This window comes from Leptosomus discolor, chromosome 1, assembly GCF_034619465.1.
Source record: "Leptosomus discolor isolate bLepDis1 chromosome 1, bLepDis1.hap2, whole genome shotgun sequence".
Classification (NCBI taxonomy): Eukaryota; Metazoa; Chordata; class Aves; order Leptosomiformes; family Leptosomidae; genus Leptosomus; species Leptosomus discolor.
Genome location: NC_141391.1, coordinates 93,956,824 through 93,981,575, shown reverse-complemented (window position 1 = coordinate 93,981,575; position 24,752 = coordinate 93,956,824). Strand labels below are relative to the sequence as shown.

The window sequence follows — 24,752 nt, the reverse complement described above, 5'->3', positions numbered from 1 at the left end:
GTGCATGCTGTGTGTGCTGTTGTTCCCTTTCCTTGCTTCTGGTACTTTGAAGCAAAGCACAGCATGCCCCATTATCCTCCAAGTCTGCCTAAGCGTTGGGTTCTTGTCAACTTAGTTTTACCACTTCAGTTGCAGCATAATAAGGCACAGGGCTACAGAACAGGAACACATCTTTCACCACTCAGTAAATGCATGTGATGAATTATTAGTGTAGTCCTGGGCACTGCAGACGCTGAGCTTCCCACCAACAAGCGGGTGTGTTAGCACCCTGCCTTGGCTCTGCGTAGGCCATGTCTGTGATTAACATGGATGCCCAGAAGATAAATCAGGCCATTTTTGTTTCATTTTAATCCATCTTTACTTCAACAAACGTCGGGCAGGAATAGCACCCATGTTTGTATTACTGGGCTGTTGTTGGAGAGGGACTCACAGCAGGGAATCACCTCCGGTGAACAAGAGGGGCCATGCTGGGCAAGCCCAAGCCCCACGGGGGCATTGGACCAGGTATCGCTTTACTAGTAAACGCAGGACAATGGAATGTGGCCATTTTGGTGCACTTCCAAAAAAAACCCCAGTGGGTCCGGGGATTTTATTTTCTTCCAGCTCCTGCTGGACCTGATGCCCATGACATGGCAGCCCTTCACCTCCCCCTCCCCCTCCCCCTCCCCCTCCCGCCCTGCCCACCGGGGCCCCCGGCACCTGCCGAGGCGGGAGGCTGCGAGGGCGTAGAAGGGCGGACTCGGGCTGCGCGCATGAGGAGCCCCCACGGAAACGCCACAGCTCCGGGCTAAAAACCCCCTCCTTTGGGCAACGGCAGCGCGCGGCCCGAGACGGACGGACCCCGCCAAGCCGAGCCGCTCACTCCGCCCCGCCTCTACGCCATTTCTCCTCTTCCGATTGGTGGGTTTGGAAGCGCCGCTCTTTTGCTTCCAACCAGCGTCCTGCATCCGTTGCTAAGCGATCGTTTCCAGGCCGCGCTTGTCGTCCGGGTGAGGCGGCGGCCATGGCGGGCGGGTGGCGGGACGTGGCCGGGGTGCGCATCGCCCCGGCCGAAGTGTGCTTCAGGGACGCGGTGCCGGGGGGCTGCTACCGTGCCGCGCTCAGCGTCCAAAACCGGCGGGTGGGGAGCTGTCGTCTCCAGCTGCTACCGCCGCACCGGCCCGAGGTGAGGGTTGGCCGGCAGGGAAGCGGCGGGCAGCGTCTGCCCCCACCGCCCATGGCCCGGGCGGGCGGGTGTCACGTCGTCGAGGCCCGCCTCTCTCGACGAGCCGGCGGTCGGCACTGCGTTTGTCTGTGCCGCACCCCGCACCTCTCCAGCGTGCGTGGGTAACGGCGGTGCCTCAGAGAGCGCCCGCCCAGGGGCCCGCGGGGCTGTGTCCTTCCCTCCGGGGCTTGGCCTGAGGAAGGGGGCGCAGCCCGCTCCCCTCGCCCTTGCCAGGCCCTCCTTGAGGTGCAGAACGTTGCCAGAGGAAAAGTGCCTCTGGAGGCCCCGCTTTTATTTTCCGCGGTTTTGCAGGGGGACGTCTGCCCACAGGTCAGGGCCTGTGTAAGAGGCTGCTTGGGCAGCTGTAAACGCTTGTTCGTCTGCGTTCAGCTACTGCAAATGGCAAATGCTACCATGGATGCCCGAGTAGCTTTTGAGACTGACTGGTATTTGCCAGTGAATTGGAAATTAATTTAAAATAATTGAATAACTGGATAAACTGGAAAGAATAAGAGGCAATTCTTAGAGCCTGAGTTGTCTGAATTTCTTCTTGTGTGACAGTTCTGAAGGAGGGAGCCCGTCCTGGTTTATCATTTTCTTGTGAGAACATGTAGGTCTCGTTTCTATGATACTTGAAAAATGTTCTCATATACAGCTTCAAATGAGGCTGCTCATTTGAAACCTGTAAGTCAGAATGAAATGAACCCCAGCCTTCCCAGTTCTAAACTTTCCTGAGGTCCTGAGCAATTTGTAGAGAGCTTCTCTATCTGTTAAAGCCATAGTTTCAGTAGAAGTAAATTAGCTTTCTTGCACATCTTGCTACGTTGAGTCCCTTGTTAGTAACAAATCCTGCCTAGCTTTAATGGCTGGCTTTGCACTCTCCAGAAATTTTATCCCTCAGGAAGCCCATGAGTTCCTCTTCACTTCAGGGAGTGTTATGTAGAAATGGATCACTTTGCTATGGTGTGAATACCAAATCTGTGAAGTGTTCCAGATCAGCTGAAGGGCACAACTTTTGAAATTGTTTTTGCTTGGATTTCCATGGGGCTGATTGATAGCTCTATTACCTCATTTCTGTATTGTATTCTTCTAAGTTTTGTGAGTGGAGTAGTCCATTTGTGGTGCTTGCTTGCAGTGAGCTTTCTCAGAAAAGAGGGTTTTACAATCTCTTCTCAAGATAGTATGGTTACTATTAAAAGCATCTGATTAGTTCTGGAAAAATTTTGACTTCTGACCTATGTGGGTCCAGCAAAACCCAGCTGTAGTTAGTAGTTTTATGTTGGTCTTTCATCTAGCTAGTTTATTTTCTGTTAATTATGTCAAAATTCAGATCAAAGGATTGAACTGGCATTGGGGGTTGAACAGAAGCTGATGTTGCTTTGTGTTCGCGGCAACTTGAACTACGGATAAGTATATTCCAGGGCACTCATCAAAATGATTGTCAGACAATTGAAGTACCTTGGATAATTTCACTACCTGAGTAGTCAGCCTTTCTTTTTGAGGGCCAGAGTGGTCAAGACTGTGTATGCATTTTATCCCCTCTCCCTAAAATTTACTACTTTGCATGATGTAGACAGCTTAATTTCTATTACCCTGTAACTTAAGACTTTTGGAACGAGCTGGTAACTGTTGGGAGTGCTTGATTTGGCAGGGCTGTGCTTATTCTGTTTGATTAGTTTTCATCAGCCTTATAATTTTTTTCATGTGTTCCAGATGTGGAAAGGCAATCAATTTTAGAAAAGAGAAAAGGTTACTCAGTCATAACTCATGAGTTTATACCTCAGTGACTATCTTGTGCCTTTTGCCGAGTATTTTGATGCTGTTGTGCTGACCAATATGACAGTTAGGGGACAAGATTCCACTTCACATGCTCAGTTCGAGAAAGGTCTGTTGTGTTGCCCTTTCTTATTCCCAGACCTTATGCTGCTATCTGTGACTATGTGGCTCTGAAGTGTGTGACTCATTCATAAATTTTCTGAGGCATCGCGTTCATAGGATGCAAGAATTGAAAAATAACCTTTCTTGAGCTGTTATAGTGCATGGCCAAGAAATGCCTTTTAAGGAATTTAGCTCACAAAGCAGTTTTCCATAGGTTTCCATAAAAATTCATAGTACAATATATTATTTTTCTCTTGTATAGAATGAATATGTTTGGCTGTTTAATTACCTTTAGAGAAGAGAAATTTTACACACTTCAAAATTAAAATGTGGCTGCTCCTTCAAAATCACAATACATAACAAATTTCCTTTAGCTGAGTGTTTATACTGCTAGAAAAATTTTAAAGGAATAGAAGGAGATGCTCAGAGAACAGATTCAACAAGTAGTAAATTATATGTTTGCATATTTCAAACACAAATTAGAACAGAAAACTTGAAGAACACTGGGATGACTTGCTTTCAGAAACAAACATTAATTAAACGACATATAGAGCAGAATCCTGTTGTGCATAGTGATGTGAATTGTAAGGAGAACTGAAATGCAGAAGGTGTAGACCTTGCTGTGAGGCTTTCCTAGGAACGTGGGAACTGCTGCATTTCCCACTGCATACTAGTATGTTACTCATGTATTCTGCTCAAGGAAAGGTGTGCAGGGGGTATTGGATATAAACAGATGCTTACAGACAACAACAAATCCAGAATTATTTTCTGAGAGAGGGAAAAGGTGCTTTCTGTCAGCTGCTTCTGTTTTTTTTTCCCCTTTTTCATTTGACCTCCAGAATTGGAGGTGCCATGGGCCTTTAAAGCAGGTTTTTGATATACAGTGAGACTTTCTGTTGACATCAGCTGAATGTCAGTCAGACCTAAAGAAAACTCTTGTGCTGTCCCCTTTTGTTGCTGCTTTGGACTGAGACTTAATCCTCGTTACTTTCTTGGATACTAAAAAGATTCTGCGTTGAATAGTGGCTGATTTAATTTTGTGTTGCTTCACAAAGTTTATTGCAATGGTAGGAAAAGCTAGAGCTTTCTTGGAAAGACTAGAAATAATATTTTGCTAAGCCAACTCTTTTCTGTAATTTGATTAGTTAGTATTCATTCTGTCATTCTCTTTTACTGTGAAAAGTCTGGACTTCAGTAAATAGAAAGAGAAATTTTTTAAGATCATGCATATTTTAAAGTTGGTTGTGAATTTTAAATCAATCTGTGTTTTCTTCTGAAAATGAACCACATGTATATGTTTTTTTAATCTAGAAATGTTTAACAATGAAAAAAATATAATTACGTTTTTTTAAATTGCAGTTTAAATTGATTGTGGAAAATCCAGAAAAACCTGTTGCATCTGGACTTCAAGTTACAGCTTTTGTGGAATATTATCCTGAGAGTGAAGAGGATCTTCAGGATAAACTACTTCTTTTAATAGAAGATGACATAGTTGATATCCCTCTGCTTGGGTATGATGGGCAAAAGTTCACATGCTGCTGTAGCTATTTGCGGTTTAATCTTGTGGAAAGTTTGCTAATACATGTCACATATGGCTCTGTAATTCTGTCAACTGCATTGAAAACAAATAGTAAGTTTCCTAACAAAAATAAGGTGGTGTGTTTTTTTTTTTTTTTTTCAAAGCAGCACACAGGTAAGAAGTTAGTTGGGGTAATGTCCCTCTATGATCCTAGAAGGAGTTTGGATTTTTGTTTTTGCTTTATTTTAAATTGGTTGTGATAATGTTGATAACATCTACTCTTAATGTCTCGCTCACTTATATGAAAAATTTTATAGTAATTGTCTACATTTGCAAAAACGGATTATAGTGAAACACATGTTGCCTAATTCTAAAAATATGGTGTGTGTTTTATAAGATCACACATTCAAGGATCACTTTCATCAGTCTGTGATTGTGTGTGCCTATCTATGTGTGTACATATGGATATATGTCTTATATATTGTATATAACATACATTGGTTGGAAAAAGTAAATATAGTTTATCAGACTCAGGCTGGGTGATTGTCCTCATTTGCCTGGGACAGAATCCTAGGCCAGCCATGCTAGGCAGGCCATAAGCAGTTTTGAGCCACCCAGGGCAGCTGACCTGAGTGAGCTACAGGTGTAGCCCGTACCGTAATGTCGTGGGCGTTGTAAAAGGGGGAGGTTTGCTGAGAAGAGAGAGCTTCTGTTGCAGGGGTTCTCCCTGCTGGGGTGCCTCCTGCTTCTGCTGTACCTTCTCCTGAGGACTGCTCTCGGGTTGATTGTGAGGGCTGGGTGTCCATTTGGCTGAGTATAACTCTGTACATCTCTGTTGGCGTTGGTGGTGTTTTCGTTAAATCTGTTTCACTTCCATCCACAGGTCTGCTCTCCTTTTCCCTGATTCTCCTTCCTGGCTGTCGAGGGGTTGTTAGGTGATAGAGCAACTGTTATAGTTTAGCACCAGGTAGAGGCTAAACATAGACAGTGATTATCTGAAGACAAGAGGGAATTGTTCTGGTGTACCTTTATCTCCTTTGTCTATAAAGAGAAATTAGGATGGCCAACTTCTTTTTTAAGCATCTAAAAGCTGGACCTGTAAACTAGGACAAATGAATTCCATAGACTACTGCAAATCATAGTTTTAATGAGAATCTTAACATTACAAATTAGATGTATAGACAGAAAGGAATTTCCATGGAGGTTATCCAGTATATGAGTTGTTTTAGAAATGAAGCAATCCCACGAATGTCTCATGCTAGCCTAAATGTGTAAGGTTTTGCCTTCAGATAAGCAATGCTACATTTCATTTGCTTTTATGTTATGATCTCTTTCACTGATTTGCTTTTCCTCATTTCATCTTAAATTTGTGGGATTTTTTTCATTTTAATGTTGTACTGTTGTTAATGTAGGACATAAACGGTTAAATCTGACATGGGGTTTTCAAGTTGTAAATCTTTTTTCTTTTTAGCAAAAGACTGTCCACCGTCTGAAGACTTGGAAATAACAATTTCAAGTAGTCATTTTTTCGGTGGTGTTTGTAAACTCTTATTCTCTTCGAACACAGTATTAAACAATGCTATTATAGCTTTCTTTGATTAACATTAAAGACATTTAAATGGAAAGTCCTAAATGCTTTTCTTTGGCTGAAAGACAGGGATGACTTTTCATAAGCTAATACAGAACTTAGTAGTTTAATATGATCATTTTACTATTAAAAATAGCTGTCTCAATGTGTTTTATTTTACTAGAAGGAAAAAGTGATTAGGGAGCACTTTAAACTTTTATGTTTTTAAGGTTTTTTTTTATTTTAAAATTTTCTATTTTTACTCTTTAATTTTTGTGTTTAAATTTTATTTTTCTACATTTTTATTTTTAATTTTTTAATTTTTTCCAATTTTTAATTAGGGTAGTATTGTGAAGGTAAGATGATAATGCTACTGGTAACTCCTTCCTGGAAAGGACTTGCACTAGATAGTTAAAAGTGAAGATTTTAAATACTTAGCAGGTTTTAACACTTGCAGGGAAAAAAAAATTGCCAGGCTATAATATCTTTGTTTGTTTGGAAAAAAACAAATATACTTTGATTGCTTTTTAATCAGTCTTTTCCCAAATGTATTTTGTATCATGAATGTGTGCAGTTTATATTGAAATGGTATTCAATTATTGCACTGAAGGGTCACTAAATACATAATATAATTTTCTGTACAAACATAGGTTAAAATGCATCATTAACCATTTTGAGAAAATAATTATGTAGTGTGACACTGGTTGAGAACTACTAGTCAAAAGATTTTTTTTCTTTTGATAAAAATTGCATTGTCACTATGAAATGTCATGACAGCTCCTCCCCCCCCAATTTATTTAATTCTGATGTGTTTTTTTAACTTCCTATGTAATAGCTTGTGCGTCTTCTTACATTTTTAATAATGTTATATTATGTCTACTTATATATCAATAATAATGTAGTAAACACTAATGCTACTTTTCCTAAAATGTCAAGGATTGAAATAAGTGATTTTAAAAATTATTGAGGCTATACTTAGTTTTACATCAAATTGCTGTTTATTTTTGTGGCACACAAACAAAATCTCTTACCAGTGACAAATTCTGATTTTTGGCCAACTCAAATACAGCATTTATTTTTGTTGTCTCTGACACTCAGATTGTGTACTGGTATTACCTTTGTAAAGTTGTACATCTACAAAACAGAACTAAGTTTTAAAGCATGTGAAGGCAAGTTCAGAAAATTCATAAATATAATTCAAGATAGTGTGTTATTGTATAATATTTGGAAGTCCTGATATTATTTGGACTGGCCTCTTTTTAAATGTCTGCTACTTCTCTATCTATTAGCTTATTTGTAGTCGTCTTTCTTTGAAATTTTTTTTTCTTTTATTTCTATATTGGTTGTAGGGTGATGTGTACATATATATAATTCACTATGAATTTGTAGAAATTGTGGGTCTGCGTGTTTTGTCCATCAAATTTAATGAACGAAAAGTTCAATAGTGGCTTAGGAAAAAGTAATACAAGGGTGATTATTTAGTTATGTAAATATTTGATGGCCATAGAAAATACTTATACTCAAGTTTTGGGAGTATGTTTCAAACAAGCCAGTCATGATTGGTTTGGGGTTTTTTTTTTGATGGGGGTGTTTGTTTTTTTAACAATTAACTGAAACTCTGCGTCCATGCTCTTTTTTAAAATATAATAATTGAGACTTTTTTGTTTTTAAAAAATATTAATAAACCCAAATTGAAATTAGGCATTTCCTGGGATAAATTCTATCTTTGCAAAAAAACCAAACAAACAACCTCACAACCAAACTAGCAAACCAAACCTACCAAACAAACCCCACCCTGTATTAAAAACCAAACCCCAAAACCTTTAACTTTACTGTCTCCCTTTTTGCACAAGTCTATATCTTTTAGAAATCTCATTGCAGTTAGTATTTATGCTTATTCCTGTCTACTTGGGAACTTATAATTTGGGTCTTGAGAGATATATGTGTTTAATTTTTCTAACAACTTCTTTGAAGAATGTCTGAATACTTGGAACGTGTGAAGTTTTTACAGTCTTTTCAAGTGTACTGTAATCTTGATAGCTGTTTCCTGTTTTGTTTGGTTTTATTTTTAAAATTGTTTTGTTGGTTTCTCTTTGCCACATACTGCTGGTCTAGACCATTTCTTTCAAGAATTTACTGATTTATGGTTTTGTATTGCAATAAATTATTAAAGATAATTAAAAAGAGTGTATTGACATTCCGAAAAGCAACTTCTTTTGTTTTTTTCCTGATTAGATTCCACCAGCACCCACTTCCATTTTCCTCCTCCCCCTGCCTTATGCAGTACATTATATGGTCAGGGTCTACCTAGCTTGGCCTTCCCTGTTTAGTCTTCTGTACTGAGTGTAGTGCAGATCATGAGATGCAATTGTTTCTGCATGGTCCTATTTGTGGTTAAGAGGAGAGAGGCTGCTGTGCTGATGTAAAATTCCAATTGTTTCAAACACGGTTTTCTGTGAGATCAGAGGTGTGATTGTGTTAGAAACTGGGGCCTTTAAAGTAAAAGGTTCCTGAAGTGTGTATGATCTGTTATGGCTGAGCAGTACCCAATACAGTGATGTCGTCATGCTGGTTAAGGCTCTTAAATAAATATTAGAAATAATTTGTGTCATGAGTATAACAGACAGAAGGGGATAAGTATTGCTGAAGCCATGTGAATTATCTATAAAACAAAAAGACTGTGAATTGAAACTGGCATGTATTTTTTTTCTCTGCTTCGAATTCAGGCAGCTGAATATGAAATGCGATGAATGTTAGCTTTGGTCTTATTTTGTGATGCAACTAACTCAAGATAGTTTTATTTCAAGTTCTTTGTACTATAATAAAGTACTTGAAATTAAATAGAAATATATATATTCCATTTTACACTAATTGATTAAAGCTGTTGTTTAAAAGTTACAGTAGTTAGTCATTAAAGAAAAAGCTTGATAAATAGCTATATCTCTTTTACATCTTCCCTGTGTATGTTATACTGCTGAAGTGAGTTGCATAAACGTTGGTAGGAGAACTAGGAGAAAAGGAGAACTCTTTTCCACTGGAATGCTTAATCAAATTTCTTTAAAAATGCAAAGGTATTTTCAAGTTTTGGGAAAATATAATGATGTCTTTTCTCTGCAGATTAATTCCGTGCTGTTATCTGGAAATTGAGTCAGAGATTAGTTTTGGTGCAGTGATTGCAAACAATAAAATAATTAGTAAAGAGATTAGTATTGCTAACCATGGATCATCTTCAGGTAAATATTTAGTATACATTAAATTATACAAATATTTTATTTTCTCAGAAAATGTAATTTTATGCAAGTTAACACTTAAGTAACCAAGTAGAAATTAACTGAAATTCTGGGTTATGCAGGTTATGAGTATTGTAGCTAAAGGTGTTACAAAGGGCCCACTGCTTCTGTAGGCAGTACTTTGTTTCCGCTTAGGGAAGAAAAATAAATGTAGAACTCTGCCAAGTTTTAGGAGTTCTCTGCTTTTGAGTCCCGTCTAAAAGCTGTAAAAATAACAGTTGCTCATTGGCTTGTGATTCCCAACATAAATAGCAGCAAATCACGTCTGCTCTTCCTTTGTTGTCTTAGTGATTCTGTGATCCCTATAGCTGTCTGTTAAATAAACAACTATAAGCTCCCTCTACTTTGAGCTGAAGTCCTCTAGGATGGGAATTGAACTGTATTTGTTTCCAGGAGATAAGGAGAGGTCTTTTATCTTGCTGCTGTAGCTTTTGAAATCATACAGCTTTCAAAACATGCACGTCCTTCGGCTTCTGTGAGGGACCCTTCTGAGGAGTCTAAGGAACATGGAGAATGGACTGTAAGAATGCTTATATGATCCAAGTAACCCATTTGACTGCCTTTTCCTCTGGACAAAGCTGCATTCACCTTTCTCCAGAAGTAGGGCAGCAACTGTGCTGAGTTTCAAACAACAAATTTAAGGCAACTAATTATTGTTGTTCCTGACTTGTACAGCTGTTTACTATATCACAAGGTATCTATCTTTATTTGCACTTGGCCAAGGTTGTGTGAATGTTTGCTGCATAGATTTCCACAAGAAATATTGTACCAAGAGAAAATACATGACTGTAGAAACACAGAGATGGGTTGCAATATTAAAAAAAAAAAAAAAAAAAAAATCACATGCCTATCTAGTTAGAACAGAATTCTTTTTTCCCAAAAAGCAAAGGGATTTTTTTTTCTAGCCAGCTCTACTTAGGGATGTAGGATGTAGTTTACATAATCAGCTCTTACTCATACATACTAAGTTCTTACTTTGAGGAATTATGATTAGATTAAAAAAATGAGAACCTACATTACATATGCATCTACAACTGATTTGCATGATGTGAAATTTCTCATGTTGTGTAGGAACTGTTTCTAGTTATAAGCTCTTTTGCATGATACATGCAGGCTGCATGATGGAGTTTTGCAGGGTTGGACCCAGGGAAAATTGGAATGAAATTGGTGGTTACTGAAGAATGTATTGAGGGCAGAGAAGGGAGGAGCTGCTGAATCTGTGTTTCTGTATGCTCTGTAAATTGTAATACAGTGGGTAGCACTAACAGGCAGCACGTAAACTGTATCAGCAGGAAGTGCTATATGCTGGCCTGTAACTCAAGGATTGCGTTTCATACATCATCCCATGCGCAAAGTGAGTCCTTTGTTCCTGCTTCTGTTATCACATCAGAGATTATCTATTGACTGAGGTCAAGCAGTACATTCTTCCTTCAACATTTGAAACAGTTTCTTGCTATCTATGATATAATGACAGGTAATTAGTGCTGGTTAAATACACATTTAATAATTTTTTCACATTTAAAAAAATATTTTTATAACCTAGAAATAGTCCCTGTTCTCTTCTGCAATAAATTGTGTTGTGTACATACCAGATCATGAAAACTATCATTACCTGCAGTATGCACTTAGCTTTCTGGCTATGGTAGCTGCCTGGAACTATGTATGAAGTAGCCTTTAATTTACGAAACGTTACATACAGCTGCTTTATGATATAGTCATTTTTGCTTGGAACGCAAGTACTTTTTCTGTTATAATCACAACTTGCATTGGACATGTGGGTGTAATATTTAAAGAAACCCTGGAAGTAACGATCTAATCTGTGTTAGAGATAGTCTTGGAAAAGATTAAAGCCATGTTTCTTGTTTCTGTAGGAAAATGTACTGCTTGTGAATATCTGCATTATGTGTTTTGTAATTCTAAATGTGTAACAGGAGAGTATAAATTACAACTTTATTATTCTGTTTCTTTTAGGTACATTTAAAATATCGTATAGTGGGGTTGTCCTGCTTAACATAGAACCTACCAGTGGCGTGGTAGAGCCACAATCTGTAAAGACATTTAAAGTGGACATCTGCACAGATGTACCCAGAATCATCAAAGAAGTGATCAAGTGAGTGTATGGCTGAAGAAACCCAGCTCCATAAATTACATTTCTGTCCATTATTAATTCTAGTCTTTATTATGAATGTTTATCTAAAAAGTTAAGCTCCTAGTTGTCAGTTGCTGTCTTCGACATTTCTTTTCATTAAATTAATTTGATGATTATATTCTTTCACAGAACAGTGATGCATAAATTGCATACCTGGCTGTGTTATTAAAGATATCTCATAATTTGTAGTGATATGTGATGTTTGCACATCTCTAGGTATATAATTAACCCAGAGCTTTTGTATCTTTTACCTTTCTACGCATCCTGTGTTCCTTAATTTTTTTTAGCTTCTGTAACTTTGCTATTTTTCTTTGGCTCTGTGTTTCACGAGTCTCGGAAATGTTATGATGTCCTTTAGTGTATCTTATTTTAAATGGAGGGGAATGCATTTGCAACCACCAACTCTTTTAGGAACAGACTATTTTTAAGTGCCTACCTTGTCTCTATTCAAATGGTGAATATAGACATTTTAGGAAGTGCCAGAATTTGGAAGTGGATACCAATCTGGAAAGTCCTTTTCAATCCTATTTTCTTATAATAGTTAATAGGATGTGGCTGGGCTTTTTTTTTGGGGGGGTGGGTGTTTTTTGTTTTTAAATTAAGATAGATGACTTAAAGTTCAGTTCTTCCTGTTCTTGCTTTTTGTAGCATGTTGGAAAAGGAAAGGAAGTAAAAGTCTATTAGAGTGACAGGGAAGACACTGTCTGTATTTTACCTCACAGTTGCACCTTTCTTCATATGATATTTTATTTGGTTATCGAGTTTCAATGTTTTGGTTGCAAAGTGTCATGCTTTCTGCCTTTCTTTTGCTGTCCCAGCTACCACCACAGTTTTCTTCACCCCAGCTTGATTAGATGGCTACTGTCTCCTGCAGTCTAGTAGATAATTTACCTGTTAAACAGAAAGAACGTAACTACACAGAGCTCAGATTTCATCCTTCACTCATTTCCTGCCTTAGATTTATAGAAAATTTATCAGTGAATTTTGCATTTCTTAGTAGTCGTTGCTGTATCCTTTAGACTAAATAAAATCTTAAGTTTCCTTGTCAAGCTTTGCACAAGTACATAAATATGTGTATACATGTGTGTACATATGTATTTAAACAAACAGGGTAATATTGGAAGTCTTGCAATGGATATTTGGCAGAAATTTGACTTGGGGAAATAGTACAGTTTTGATGAAAACACTCTGGTTATTTCCATTTGCCTTGTCCACTAAGCATTTTGATACTTCATGCAAGCAAAACTCTTTTCAGAGGAATCTACTCTTAATATCTTCTTTTTTGAGATTTCTATCTTGGAGAAACCCATAATCATGCTTCAGAAGTTGAAAGACTGTATTTAAAGAGTTTGAGATCCTTTAGCAGAGCCCTTGTGGAGTTATATATATGACTATTCAAAACAAGGGGTTTTTAATTTTTTTTTTTCAGCCCAGAGACTATTCAAATGGATAGTTGATTCTACTAGAACAATAAATTATATTACTAAATTTGATTGTTTTGTGCGACAAGAACAAATGTGCTTTGTTCCAGTAGAATTCTCATAACAAAGATTTGTACAGTGGCTATATGGTCCTTTGGTGTTCTGTGATAACATTGAGACTGAGAATTCAGGCAGGAACAGCAGCAGTTCTTTTATGTTTGTTCAGATGAACTTCTAGCTCCAGTTGCCTAAGAGACAATTACTACGTATATGCAAAAATTGGTATCTAGATTACAAAGATTCTCAGAAATAAGAGCACTGTATCATCTGTAGACACCTATGGTTCTTTTGAGATGTCATTCCTATTGTTTCAAACGTTACAAAGAGGGGAAAGACTCAAAAAGCTCCCCAAAACTCCACCATGTAATGTGAGTTTCTTGCTGATTGGTAATATTCCTGTAGGGGGTATCGCATTGTCAAGTACGCTGTCTTTCCCCACCCTGTGGAAAGCCAGTGATTTAAATGCCCTGATTTGGTTGGGTTTTGCATAGGTTCTAATATAAACCAAACTGATTCTTTCTAACACTTTTCTACATTACCTGTTGCTGCTTGCCACACTTACTGACAGAGTGGAGTTGGAAGGTCATGGCTGCACTGAAGTACGGATCAAAGCTGTTGTGGTTGAACAAGTTCTTAAAGTACTAGGAGTGTCTTGCGGAAATGTCTTGGAATGCATTAACTTTGGACCAGTTTACTTTGGGTCTTCAAAAACTGAACAAATATCTTTATACAATGAAAGTCCTGAGTGTGTCGACTGGGTAGCAGTGCTGGAAGACAATGCCATTGGAGGAGAGATGGTAAGAAACTATTCAGGTTTTTAATTTTGTTGAAAACTTGTTTTCATTTCTGCTTTTGCATTTTTTTGTTTCTCAGCATTCATCTTCTAATAATGTTTACTATGTCCTTTCTGAAATTCTGTCCAACCAACAATTTTTTAACTGTACTTTAACCCTGGAACTAAGTTTTTCAGATCTTTCTGCTTCACTATGTGACATCTTAACTGTCTTAAGTATGTTCCCTGGGTGTATTTTGTTTTGTTGGGGTTTTTCTTGTGTGGTTTTGCTTGAAATCCTACTGAATTTCCTATCACTTAGTGGGAGTTATCAAAATATATTTTAGTATTTTAAGATGTTAAACATCGGTGGTTTCCCTTGTTTTTCTCAGACAGTGAAATCATCTGAATGAGCATCATCTTTAGAAAAGGAATTCAAAACATTGATGTGAAACTGATGTTATAAAATTGGTTAATTAGCCACGTGATATGTAACTATGTCAGTGCTATTACTTACGTTGTCTTTCTAATTATGAAAGATACAAAAATGTATGTGTAGGGGACACCACCACCACCACTTCCCCCCCCCCCCCCCCCCCCAAAAAAATCCCCAAACACAAAAGGGGAAGCAGGACAGGCTGAACTATTCTCCATTTTCATTACTTTTTTAGGGGACAGATCTTCAGAGGAGCACAGATGCTGTTTTACAAGACCTAAACCTCAAAAATAGGACAAGAGATGTAGATGTTTCCACCTTGATCTTGTGCATTCCTAATCAAGGAACCTTGCTGCCTTATGAGAGTTCTTTGGTTACATTGTGCTTTAGTCCAAAGTGAGTGAGTGGTCCAAATTAGACACGCACACAAGTTGATTGGTCTAAACTGTTCTGTAAAGAGTTGTGTTTAACATAATTTTTTTTCTCTGTCTGCAAATTTTTTTCTGAATAACTTCGTACATATTTGTGTTAAAAGAAATTGCTTGGCATGATGCTACAAATAAGAAAGCAAAGTCTGAAGTGATTATCTGGGAGATGTTTTATAATACATTAAGAATTGGTTAAGTTTATTTTGTGAGAACAAAGATTTTGTTAGATTTTGCTAAAGGAACTAATTACAGCTCCCATTAAATATGTTGAATCTCTAAAGATTGTTTAGAGAGTTCAACATTGTCAAATTAAGTGCCTTTTTAGTGACTGCAGATTTGTTTCATGAAGGTATAGTATATGTGCAGCATTATGAAGCAATATATATATTTCATCAACAGGAAACTGAAACAGTTTGGAGAGCTTTCTCTGCATTAAAAAAGTAAGCTTTAAGCAACATTTCTCCATAAGGAAAAGGTGCTCTTGCCTTGCTCATTTTCCCTTACTTAAACCCTAATTATAAGTGATTATTATGCATGTAATATTAGTTTAGAAAACTGTCGTAAAATGGAAAAGATATTAAATGACTAGTACAATACAGATATTGTTGAGCTTAAATTTGTTACTGTTCCATTTTCTGAAAGGAAATATAAAGACCGTTTGTTCAAGCTGTAACCAACAGCAAAGAAGCCAGACTGGATGATGAAAATTAAGCCCTGATTTTTATTTTTTTATTTTGAGTTAGGGTTTGGTGGTTTGTTTTTTGTCCCCATCTTGTAATTAGCGATTGTGATTCTTACAGAAAATTTAAAAGGGACTTTGGAGTTAATGACTTGTCACCGAAACAAGATTATGTGCTGTTTCTGAGGTTCGAAGCTGTTGGGAATCAAGATGGCTATCTGCAGGCCCTCAATGATGGTGCCACAGCAATCACAAGTATGTTATCAGAAACGTATTGTCACCATTTCTTAGCAGTTTTATGGGAAACCTGTGTTTATTTTGTTTATAGCAATACAATCAGATTATTGTAACTTACATGTTTAATGCTTTAGCACCAAAAACCCACTTCAAACAGTGAGTAGAAAGGAGGAAGGAATCTTGTATGTCATGAATAAACTTGCTGATAGTGAACACCTAGAGCTTAATCACAAATATTTGGAGGACAAAAAAAAAACCAAACCAGACAAAAACCCTTCCACTGGCAAGTCACCAGAACTTTGGTAATACCAGTTTTGTGCAATTTCAAGTGACTATTTGATCACGCTTGACTTCCTTAATGAGTAAATATGTAATCTAATAGCCTTTATAAGTAAGCATGTCTGTGTTAAGTTTATAGAAAATTGCATTATAAATCATATTGTATCATGGTGCTGGTTTTGTTTTTTGGAGCTATACAACTATGGTATGGCTTTTCTGTTTGTAAGCTAATAAGTGTGTGAGGTTTTGTTTGTTTGTTTTTTGTGTTTGCCTGATGCAGTGAGTCATCCTCATAATGTGGAGTTAGCTTTGACAGGTTCTGGGCTTCCTGTCATGTTAACTTTTAATCCGGGACCAGTTATTAAGTTTACGGACTGTTTCTGCGGTGAACAAACACAAGTTCTGTGCACACTGAAAAATGAGTCCAAGTCCCTTCCAGTAACATTCAGCTTCCGCAAGACTGCTCACTTCAACATTTCTCCTGAAAAAGGAAAAATTAAAAAAAATTCTGCCAAGGTAACTACCTCTTTCTCTTAGATTATGGAGATATGCAGGTTACTTGACAGCAGTCAGCAGTGGGATTTCTTGAAAGTAAACAAGAACAATTTCATTTCAGTAGCTGTGATGTTTAGTATCAGCCAAATACATAATTTTTTCTCCTTATGTAGAATCTTTTAATGCTTTTTCCTGTACTCCAGAAAGCAACAAGTGTTATTTTAAATTGGAAAAAATAATTGTAGTGCTGAAGAAACTTCATCCAGGTTTTTCCTGGCTTTAAAATTTTTATATTTCACTGACTTGAAGATTGATTTTATACTCAAACCTTTGCAGGATCCTTTTCATTTCTTTCAGTAAGTCACAAATAATTAAGTAAGATAACTTTTTTCAATGGAAGAAACTTTGCCAAATTTAAGTCAAATATGGACACATTTATAATTTCACAGACCTGTAACTCTGCACAAGAGACAACAGTTTGTCCCAGGAATAAGCAAGTGAGACATTGTGGTGTTCTATGTATAGCAGTTTTATATTTCCTTATATTGCTGATTTATGTGTGGCAGTTGGCATATTCTAAAAGCCCAATTTTGAACACCTATCTTAGAAGTAAGTGTGGAGAGAAGCAACTCAATTAAACAGAGAATTACACAAAATTTCTCTTTGCTTTTCTGCCTCATATGTCTCATAACTTTTCTTTTCCAGGATGTGACGTTTACATTTTCTCCACATCAAATAGGAACATTTAAAGTGAAGCAAGTTGTCGACATCATTGGTACAGGACTAGAGAAAAATAATTTACAGATTTCAAAGACAAAATCTTTTCACCAAATAGATTTGAGCTTTATTGGTGTGTGCAAATCTAAACGAAAAAAGATTCTATTCAAAATTAATCCTGGTAAGATGCTAAAAAGATAAGTGACAAGTAATAATGTTTTTGAAGTTAATTTTCAACATTTTAAAAGGGATTTTTATAGTATTTTTTGTTTGCTTTTAAAAAAAGAATTTCTCTTGGGAGTTGAAGGAATGCTCAGTTGTATGACATAGACCCATAAGAGTGTAAAACAATGGCTAAAATAATCGTAAAACCCTCCCTCACGCTTTCACAGATATTCATAAAATCATGGACTTAGAATGGTTTGGGTTGGAAGGGAGCTTAAAGATCATCTAGTTCCAACCCCCCTCTGCCATGGGCAGGGACACCTTCCACCAGACCAGGTTGCTCCAAGCCCCATCCAGCCTGGCCTTCAACACTGCCAGGGAGGGAGCAGCCACAGCTTCTCTGGGCAACCTGTGCCAATGTCTCACCACCCTCACAGTGAAGACTTTCTTCTGAGTATCTAATCTAAATCTTCCCTCTTTCACTTTGCATCTGTTGCCCCTCACCCTATCACCACACTCCCTGACCAAGAGTCCCTCCCCACCTTTCCTGTGGCCCCCTTTAAGCACTGGAAGGCCGCTGTAAGGTCTTCCCAGAGCCTTCCCTTCTCCAGGCTGAACAACCCCAACTCTCTCAGCCTGTCCTCACAGGGGAGGTGCTCCAGCCCCCTGGTCATCTTTGTGGCCCTCCCCTGGACCCACTCAAGCATGCCCATGTCTTTCTTGTGCTGGGGACCCCAGAGCTCGATACAGCACTGTAGGTGGGGTCTCATGAGAGGAGAGTAGAGGGTGAGAATCACCTCCCTCGACCTGCTGGCCACACTTGTCTTGATACAGCCCATGATGCGATTGCCTTTCTGGGCTGCGGGTGCACACTGCTGGCTCATACTCAGTTTTTCGTCCACCAACACCTCCAAGTCCTCCACAGGGCTGCTCTCAATCCACTCATCGCCCAGCCTGTATTTGTGCTTGGGATTGATGCAACCCAGGTGCAGGACCTTACACTTGGCCTTGTTGAACTTCATGAGGTTTGCACGAGCCTACCTCTCCAGGCTGGCTGGCTGGCATCCCTTTCCTCTAGCGTGTTGACTGCACCACACAGATTGGTGTCGTCAGCAAACTTGCTGAGGGTGCACTCAATCCCGCTGTCTGTGTCTCCAACAAAGATGTCAAACAGCGCCAGTCCCAATACCAACCCCTGAGGAATGCCACTCATCACTGGTCTCCACTCAAACATTGAACTGTTTGTCACACTGAGAGAGTCACAGTCATTTAGCCAATTCCTGATCCACTGAGCTGTCCATCCATCAAATCAATGTCTCTCCAATTTAGAGGTGAGGATATCATGCGGGACAGTGTCCAATCCTTTGCACAAGTCCAGGTAGATGATGTCAGTTGCTCATCCCTTGTCCACCGATGCTGTAACTCTGTCATGGAAGGCCACCAAATTTGTCAGACACAATTTGCCCTGAGTGAAGCCATGTTGATGATTACCAGATACCTCCTTATTTTCCATGTATCCTAGCACAATTTCCAGGAGCATCTGCTCCATGATCTTGCTAGGCACGGAGGTAAGACTGACTGGTCTATAGTCCCCTTGGTCTTCTTTTTTTTCCCCTTTTTACAAATGGAGGTTATGTTTCATCTTTTCCAGTCAGTGGGAACTTCACTGGACTGCCATGACTTCCCAAATGTGATAGTTGCTTAGCAACTTCATCCCCTAGTTCCCTCAGGACCCATGGATGCATCTCATCAGATCTCGTGGGCTTGGGCACTTTCAAGTTCCTTAGCTGGTCTCATACATGGTCCTCTTTTACAGTGGGTGGTTCTTCATTCTGCCAGTCCCTGCCTTTGCCTTTTGCAGTTTGGGTGTGTGGCTGGAGCACTTGCTGGTTAAGACGGAGGCGAAAAATTGAGTACCTCTGCCTTCTCTGTATCCTGGGTAACGAGGTCTCCTGTTTCCTTCCAGAGAGGGCCCACATTTTCCCTAGTCTTCCTTTTATCAGTGACATACCTATAGAAGCTTTGCTTGTTGGCCTGGATGTCCCTGGCTAGATTTACTTCTATCAGGGCTTTGGCTTTCTTAACGTGATCCATGGCTGTTTGGGCAGTTTCTCTATATTCCTCCTAGGTTACCTGTCCTTGCTTCCACCCTTGGGAGGCTTCCTTTTGGGGTTTCAGTTTGTCCAGGAGCTCCTTGAACATGAGCCTGCTCCTACCTGCTTATAGAGGGCCTCATCTTCTTTATCTTCCTAGTTGGGCAGCCTGTAGCATACCCCCACTATAATGTCCCCTGTCCCTGCTCCCCCTTTAATCCTGACCCATAAGCTCTCAGTCAGCTCCTCATCAATCCCCAGGCAGAGCTCCAGGCACTCCAGCTGGTCACTGACAGAGGGCAACACCCCCTCTGCATTTCCCCTGCCTGCCCTTCCTGAAGAGCCTGTATCCTTCCATTCCAGCACTCCAGTCACAGAAGCCATCCCATGTCTTTGTGATGCCAATAAGATCACAGCCCTCAGGTGTGCGTGGGTCTCTAACTCTTCCTGTTTATTTCCCATGCTACGTGTGTTTCCTAGAGGCATGTAAGTTGGGCCACCTGGATTGAGGTTTCCCTCCCCAGGCAACTTTAATTTAAAACCTTCTTCAGCAGTTCAAATTGAACTATTAAAGCATAAATTTTCATCATATTGTTATTTAACTTCTATGAAGGCTTCAGTTTTTGGCAGTGATGCAATTACACTGTGCTAACGTATTTCAGTTGTAAGTAGAGAGATGGGTAAAGCACAGAAAGAAGTTAGGAAAGGCAACAGGGTATTCTTTATTGATTGAAAGTTACTACTGCCAAATAAATTTGCTGGTTAGACAGCTTGCTACTTGTCCCATGTCCATTGACTATTCCCAGCCTCTGAAGCCTATGCCAGCATGAAGAATCTTTTAGGATATGTGATATTTAAACTCTAATTTGTTTTTTGTGTTCCCAACATGTCCCACGAACAACCACTTTACAGTAGATTTGACTAAGCCTGTCACTGGATTTTAACACCAGTCATGGGAAACTTAGCTTTTTCTAGCATAAAATATGCTGTAATATCTGCAGGTGGTACTAGTGCAACAGGGCTGTCCTGTACAGAGGTGCATCTGGTTTCTGTGTGCAGATAAGGAGAGGAGTTTGAATACACCTTAACTGACTGCTGCCCACCTGAAGATGCAGGTGATGAAAAACAGGAAGGCAATACTCATTTTTTTTCAGAGAGCATTGTGGGGAAGTAGAAAGAAAGTTATTGGAAAGTCAAGGTAAAATACTGTTCTTTCTGCAAATATCAGAATGGTTGGTGAGGCACTGGACTTTCCTGCTACTTTTGGGAAGGTATTTCAAGTCCATGGCAATCAAGAATTGATGAGAAACTAATTTTGCCATCTCTGGGTTTTATTGTTGAAATCCAGAATGCTTGCAGTTTTTCTCCTTCAAAAACAATTAAAATATGTTCCTGTGGATCAAAGATTTAATGAAGTATTTATTTTTGTCCGCTTTTCTAAATGTTCTTGTCTACCATTTGCTCTATTAACGCCCCCATTCTGCTCCTTTTTGCAGGCATGTAAAGAGGTTATGAAGGGTATCTGTACCCTGTAGTCTATTGATATCTGTGTTTTGCTTTTAAGCTTCATTGAAGTATAGAGGGAAAGTGATTTTTTTCATATCCTTGTATAGACAGATTCTGTATCTTCCTGTTCTCCAAGTCTATGTGGATAAGTATGCATACTTGTCTCTTTGTATTTGGTGGAGGGGGGGAAGAGACTGGAATGAAGCTTCTTGCAAACTCTGCCTCCCTGGGTACTGGAAGTTGTAATCTCTCATATAGTCTGGAGGGTGGAAAGTAGGTTTGTTTTTTTTTGTTTGTTGCCATTTTACAGTAAAGTGAGGCTAAAATGGGTAAAACCAATATATTTAGTTTAATGTATCATTTTTTTTTGCAGGTGAGGGATAATGGGGGAGTTAAAGAATAGATTATTTATAGTGCTGTTTTAAAAGTGCATCTTTATGTAAGGAGAGGTGAGCAAACACATGGCCTAGTTTCTGTCATAATTTTTTCTCTTCAGTCTATATGTGCTCTTCTAAAACTACAGTGAAAAAATCTGAGCTCTTTTTTTAGTTGTGGCAGCTTGTGAGTTCTTTATCAAAAAGTCGCGCCTGTGTTTGCAGCCCTTAAGCTTTAAGGCACTGCGTACAGTGTTGTGACAGAGGCAGCCCTGAGTGTTTGGTCATGTGAGCATGCAAGACAAAGTGTTACAGCTGGACATAGTAGTAGTAGTGGTGTGGGCTCTAGTATTTGTTTGTCTGTGATCTAGGTCAGGGAAGTCTGTTGGCTGTTAGTATGATTTGAATGCCTTAGAATCATTAGGTTGGAATAGACCTCTAAGATCATCAAGTCCAACTGTTAACCTAATACCACCATGCCCGCTAAACCACGTCTAGAAGCACTGCATCAGCATGTTTTCTGAACACCTCCAGGGATGGTGACTCAACCACTTCCCTGGGCAGCCTGTTCCAGTGTTTGACTACTCTTTCGGTAAAGAAATTTTTCCTAATATCCAATCTAAACCTCCCTTGGTGCAACTTGAGGCCATTTCCTCTTCTCTTATCTCTTGTTACTTGGGAGAAGAGACCAACCCTCACCTTGCTACAACCTCCTCTCGGGTAGTTGTAGAGAGTGATAAGGTCTCCCCTCAGCCTCCTCTTCTCCAGGCTAAACAACCCAGTTCCCTCAGCTGCTCCTCATAAAACCCGTTTTCCAGACCCTTCACTGACTTTGTTGCCCTTCTCTGGACACGCTCCAGCACCTCAGTGTCCTTCTTACACTGTGGTGCCCAAAACTGCACACGGTATTCGAGGTGCGGCCTCACCAGTGCCGAGTACAGGGGGATGGTCACCTCCCTACTCCTGCTGGCCACACTATTTCTGATACAGGCCAGGTGCTCTTGGCCTTCTTGGCCATCTGGCCTTCTTTCCTCTTGTCTGAGGAAACCATAATGGCATGGGTGACTGATTGTTATGCTGCTGGGTAGACCAGTATAAAATAAGAAATATTTTTTTCTAATACTTGGGATTTTGTTTAGGAAGTATTAGTATTATGAAGTTTATGTAACATGTTTTTTTTTTTTAATTTGAAGGTATAACACCAATGATTTCCAATGCAACTGGACAGTTTGTAGCTGATGGCATGGGACAGTGCACTGATACGGCACCTGTGGCAATACTTAAATCAGCCCAAACAAAAATTCATACTCACAGGATAAACAGGAATTATAAGGGTGATTCACTTATAGCTTTTCCTAATGACCGCGCAGCCAGCATTAGGCCTAGTGAATGGAATAAAAAGTACAGGTAAAAATTGTGCGAATATAGTATTTAAAGTGACACATTTGTACGTACTATAGTAGATCAAGACTGGTTACTCATATGACAGTTTACTGTTTGGGTTTTTGGTGTTTTTTTTTTCAGACTGAAAGTTCTTTAAAATTCATTGCATTCTGCTTAACCTGAAGCCTCTTGCACATAAATTTCTTGAATTGCTTCTCTTATGTGAAACTACAAATGTAGCTATTACAGTTTCAATATTTCATTTTTATGGTTGCCTTTACAAGGTCAAATATTAATCAGCTGTGATAAAAAGAATGTTTGTGATGAAATATATATATAGCAAAATCAATATGTTTTCATTGTAACAAGACCTAGAATGATTTTACACACGTAGTGAAGCTACAATTCTTTTTAAATATTTAGGACTATTTTCACGAAGACTGAGAGATATAATTATATAGATCCAGAGTTTTCTTATACTGACTGTGAACGACTGTCAAAAGAAGCAAATAAGCAATACTACTCAGACTTCATTTCTAGTTTAAGACAGCGTCGTTTACAGAAAGATGCTGCTAGGTAAGACTCTGTTTAAAGGATAAATAAATATGCTTATGTGAAAAACATGTGTATATACATGCAGAATTAATTTAGTAGCATCAATCATATACCTAAATTTGTCCCATGCTGAAATGCTTATGGTCTTGGGATCTTCATTTATAATGCATTCAAAACCTGTTTTGTTCAAATGTTCATTTAGACACTTACAGATCTTTTCCTGGGTAAAATGTAGGGACAGAGGCATGGAACTTGAAATTAAACTTAAAACGAACTTAAAATAAGATGCGAAGTTTTAAGAAGAGTTGTTTATGGCTAATAGGAAAAACCTAACATCAATTGTGTTGGATTCTCTTTTATTTTCCTATAAAAAATTGTATATATTTCTACCTAGTATGTCTAGCTCACCCAAATTGATGGATTCAGCATGTAGCTTATGATGTAATTCGTGGAATGAAGCAGATAAGATTAAAGGATTGTGTTGGTCTTCTAGCCTTATCTGGTAGCAAGTTCTCACTTCATTAATTTGTGTATTTGGTTGGTATGCTGTGGAGCAAGATCATGGAAAAGCAGAACTGACAGCTCTGCTACTTTTAAAACTTTTATTTTTTTAAAAAAAGTGTGTAAAGCCTCTAAAGCAATAGAAGTAATACTTTAAGAGTGTTAAGTTTACAAGATGCATTATTTAAAAAATAATAATGTCAGTGGATTATTTTTGTAATCTTAATTTACCTTGCTCTGTGTATGCACATCGTGATTCAGACAAGGCCTGCAGAGCTGGATTTGTTTTGTTTTTATGCATACACGTAATGTACAGGTTTCTTGAAAGGAACTGCTGTTGTTTAGTGGGTGAACTGTTGTTTATATGACCATAATGTGTAGATTTGAAGTGTATTGCTTGAGGAGTGAAAGAAGAAAGGAAAATTTCACAGTTATTGGACGAATGTCACCGTTTCATCAAACGTAGTAATAATTTTCTGAATACTTTATACAAAACCTCTGTGTAAGATCTCTGGAAGTTTCAAATCTCTTGATTGCAGGTGAAATTGATTGCTTGGAGGTGAACTTTGACCAAGAAAAATTAGTTGCTCTGAAAAATAGGCTATACGTGGTCCAGTTCAGACATATACAATTGTCCTGGTTTGACTGGGTTAGAATCCTAGGCCAGCCACGCTAGGCAGGCTGTTGGCAGATTCAAGTCATGCAGGGCAGCTGACCTGAGTGAGCTACATATGTAGCCCGTACCATAATGTTATGGGCATTATAAAGGGGGAAGGTTTGCTGGAAGGGGAGCTCCTCTGGGCTTCCCGTTGGGATTCCTCCTGCTCTTCCTCTGCCTTCTCCCTGCTTCCAAGAACTGCTCTCCTATTGATTGTGATGGCTGCATGTTCGTTTGGCTGAGTATAACTCTATATATCTCTGTTGGTGCTGGTGTTGTTTAATTAAATCTGTTTCACTTCCACCCACGGGTCTGCTCTCCTTTTCCTGATTCCCCTCTCTGGCTGGTGAGGGGTCATTGGGTGGTAGAGCAACTGTTATGGTTTA

General features: G+C 38.9%; 1 protein-coding gene across 1 annotated transcript in view; it reads left to right on the top strand.

Annotated features, from left to right (window-relative positions):
- Positions 1–1,003: 1,003 nt before the first annotated feature.
- CFAP47 (cilia and flagella associated protein 47) overlaps positions 1,004–24,752 on the top strand; it is a 345,415-nt gene continuing 321,666 nt past the window's right edge. Inside the window, exons 1-11 of the mRNA XM_086482089.1 lie at positions 1,004–1,165; positions 4,442–4,593; positions 9,286–9,401; positions 11,430–11,568; positions 13,657–13,885; positions 14,532–14,692; positions 15,525–15,658; positions 16,200–16,435; positions 17,120–17,312; positions 22,463–22,676; positions 23,076–23,228. Of these exons, the coding sequence (XP_086338215.1) occupies positions 1,004–1,165; positions 4,442–4,593; positions 9,286–9,401; positions 11,430–11,568; positions 13,657–13,885; positions 14,532–14,692; positions 15,525–15,658; positions 16,200–16,435; positions 17,120–17,312; positions 22,463–22,676; positions 23,076–23,228 (1,889 nt within the window). The remainder of the gene's footprint in view (positions 1,166–4,441; positions 4,594–9,285; positions 9,402–11,429; positions 11,569–13,656; positions 13,886–14,531; positions 14,693–15,524; positions 15,659–16,199; positions 16,436–17,119; positions 17,313–22,462; positions 22,677–23,075; positions 23,229–24,752) is intronic.